The sequence below is a fragment of the Montipora capricornis genome, chromosome 7 (assembly GCF_036669925.1).
Source record: "Montipora capricornis isolate CH-2021 chromosome 7, ASM3666992v2, whole genome shotgun sequence".
NCBI classification, from domain to species: Eukaryota; Metazoa; Cnidaria; class Anthozoa; order Scleractinia; family Acroporidae; genus Montipora; species Montipora capricornis.
In genome coordinates, this window is record NC_090889.1 from 4916345 (window position 1) to 4918844 (window position 2500).

General features: G+C 41.4%; 1 protein-coding gene across 1 annotated transcript in view; it reads left to right on the forward strand.

The window, feature by feature from the left end:
• LOC138058015 (mucin-like protein) overlaps window positions 1-2500 on the forward strand; it is a 28661-nt gene that overhangs the window by 2913 nt on the left and 23248 nt on the right. The window contains exons 5-6 of the mRNA XM_068903912.1: window positions 1829-2047; window positions 2196-2500. The exon at window positions 2196-2500 is cut by the window's right edge and continues 28 nt beyond it. Coding sequence (XP_068760013.1) covers window positions 1829-2047; window positions 2196-2500 — 524 coding nt within the window. The remainder of the gene's footprint in view (window positions 1-1828; window positions 2048-2195) is intronic.

The following is a 2500-nucleotide window of genomic DNA, read 5'->3' on the forward strand; positions in this document are numbered from 1 at the left end:
TTATCTTCAAAAAATTCGTGGTACCCCCAATTTTCTTTTTGGATTTCAATAATACTTGTTAAGATCTGCTTTTCTCGCATATTCAGTAAGCCGCGCAAAAATACCTTTGACTTAGTAGGCCTCGTCCTTAATAATAGGCCGCCCACTGGCGACCAGTTGTGAAATTCTGGTCACCAGGAAGGCGCAATTTCGGACCCTGGACAGTGGAAAGATAAATTAGTATGCCCTCTTCGAACGTTATGAGGCCAAAATTTGAAGAACACTTAATGAGGGCTCTTGAGTCGACAAAAAAAAAAAGACAAGCGTATTTACACCATAAAAATAAAGAAATTAGAAATTGATGAATAAATAAGTCAAAATGAATCCTTCTGCTTGTGAAGAGGCCTTAAGGGTGGTTTTCACTAGCGACGGAGTCAGAGTCAGAGTCGTAGTTGGAGTCGTAAGAGAGCTTACGATCCAGTGAAAATCGAAAATCAGAGTCGCAGGCAGTCATAAGCTCAACGGAATCGGAGTTGGAAAAATCAGAACGTCTTCATTTCTTCCGATTCCGCTTATGACTCCGTCGCTTATAATCCAGTGAAAACTAGATCGTCCGGATGTCGGAAGCAGAAGTGGAAGAGCCAACCAATCACAACGCCCGGAATCAAACACTGTGATTGTTTTATTACACAGCTGTTTCAAGAAAGGTTGTCCAAAAGAAGCGTAAGAGCATTTGCGAAAATGCCGAAAGGTAGTATGGGCCAGTATTCAATATGTAGTGAACGCCCAGAATCGAAGATGCCACAACCGTACAGTGAAGACTTACGATGGCGAGCTATTTGGATGAAACAGTTCTTAGGATATAGCGTTAACGAAGTGGCAGTAGGAACAGACTTAGGTTGAAGCTCTCTCCAGCCATCACGCTACCCAAACACGTCCAAAAACAAAAGGGTTGATTAGAAAAAACGATGGCTCTACACGTGCGCCACGGTTTTTTGGTACATTTTTCAAACTTTCTCTGCGAATCATGACATAAAATAAGTAAGGTTAAAGTCGTCAGGTTCTTACTTTCTCTGTGAATCCTAACCCTTCGTTACTAATTCATGGCCTGGATCATTTGACTGAATTTTGAAACTCTCTCATATCTCAATGTCAGTAACATAACACGAGCATGTATTTCTAGGTGACGTTTTTGATAGCATTGCCGTCATGTTTTCGTTGACTCAAACTGACACTTTACCACAATTCCTTTCGGCATTGTCGCGTACGCTTTAATGCTACTTTTCGACAATCTTTCTCGAAACAGCTGCATAGTATTCCGCTTCTGCCTCCGATTCCGACAATCTAGTTTTCAGTAGATCGTAAGTGACGGAGTCATAAGCGGAATGAGTGTTGTGCTTCAGACTCCGTCGGTTTGATTTTCACTAGATCGTATCGTTCTACGCTTCTGATTACGACTCTGATTACTACTCAGTCTCTAGAGAAAATTAGCCTTTATTAGACAACTAATAAGAAAAAATGCACACAAAAAAATGTTAAGTGTTCATGCTTAGAGTGTCTTCACTGAAATTATTTTCCTCCTTTGTACAAAAAATATTATTATATACCCTCAGTCGAATAAATACATGGGCAGTGTTTTTCCAAACTCGAGGGCCCTTAGTAGCCTGCGTGTAGACCTCTACTCTTTCATTTCACGCGGAGGTAGTAGACGTCCTGCGCGCTGGCCAACCCTTGGGGACCCATCCCTTATAGTCAAATGTTTGTAATCTTTCAAATTTTACTGACACTGAAAACAATATCGATATTTCAATAGCGATTTCAAGTGACATGGGTATGTTATTTTCCATAGGCTGGTTATGGGGTGATCCTCATTTCGTCACCCTAGATGGTGGAAACTACACCTTCAATGGTCTTGGAGAGTATACAATGGTCAACGCGAAAAATGGACACTTTGAGTTACAAGCCCGAACAAAACTTGCCAAAGGAGGAGGAACAGCAACCGTTTTTGCCGCAGCAGTAGCGAAAGAAGTGAACACAAGCGCTGTACAAGTGGCACTGAAGGACGGAGGTTAGTGTCGATGCACCATGCAGGGTATAATTAATTGACAGATTGATCAGGTAATTCATTAGTTGATAAATTAATTATTTTGTAACTGAGCATTACTTTAACATTACTTTTTCCTTTAATCTTTCATGCGCGGGTTTTTCACTTTTAGGAGGTTTAAAGGTGTTGGTCGATGGAGAAGTACTTCAAGGTTTCGACAGTTTAACCAACGTCAGTGTGAACCTGAATGGCTCTGTAGCAGTATCACGTCCCAAAAACAATTCCTTCCTTGTGACATTTCCGTCTGGGATATCTGTGACAGTGACGGAGGTACAAGAGTCACTCTCCATTGTCTTTGCTGCTCCTGTGTCATTTAAAAATTGCACAAAAGGCCTTTTAGGCACCTGGAATGATGACCCATTGGATGATTTCCTGAGACCCGATGGTACCACACTGGATCATAACGCCATAGGAAGA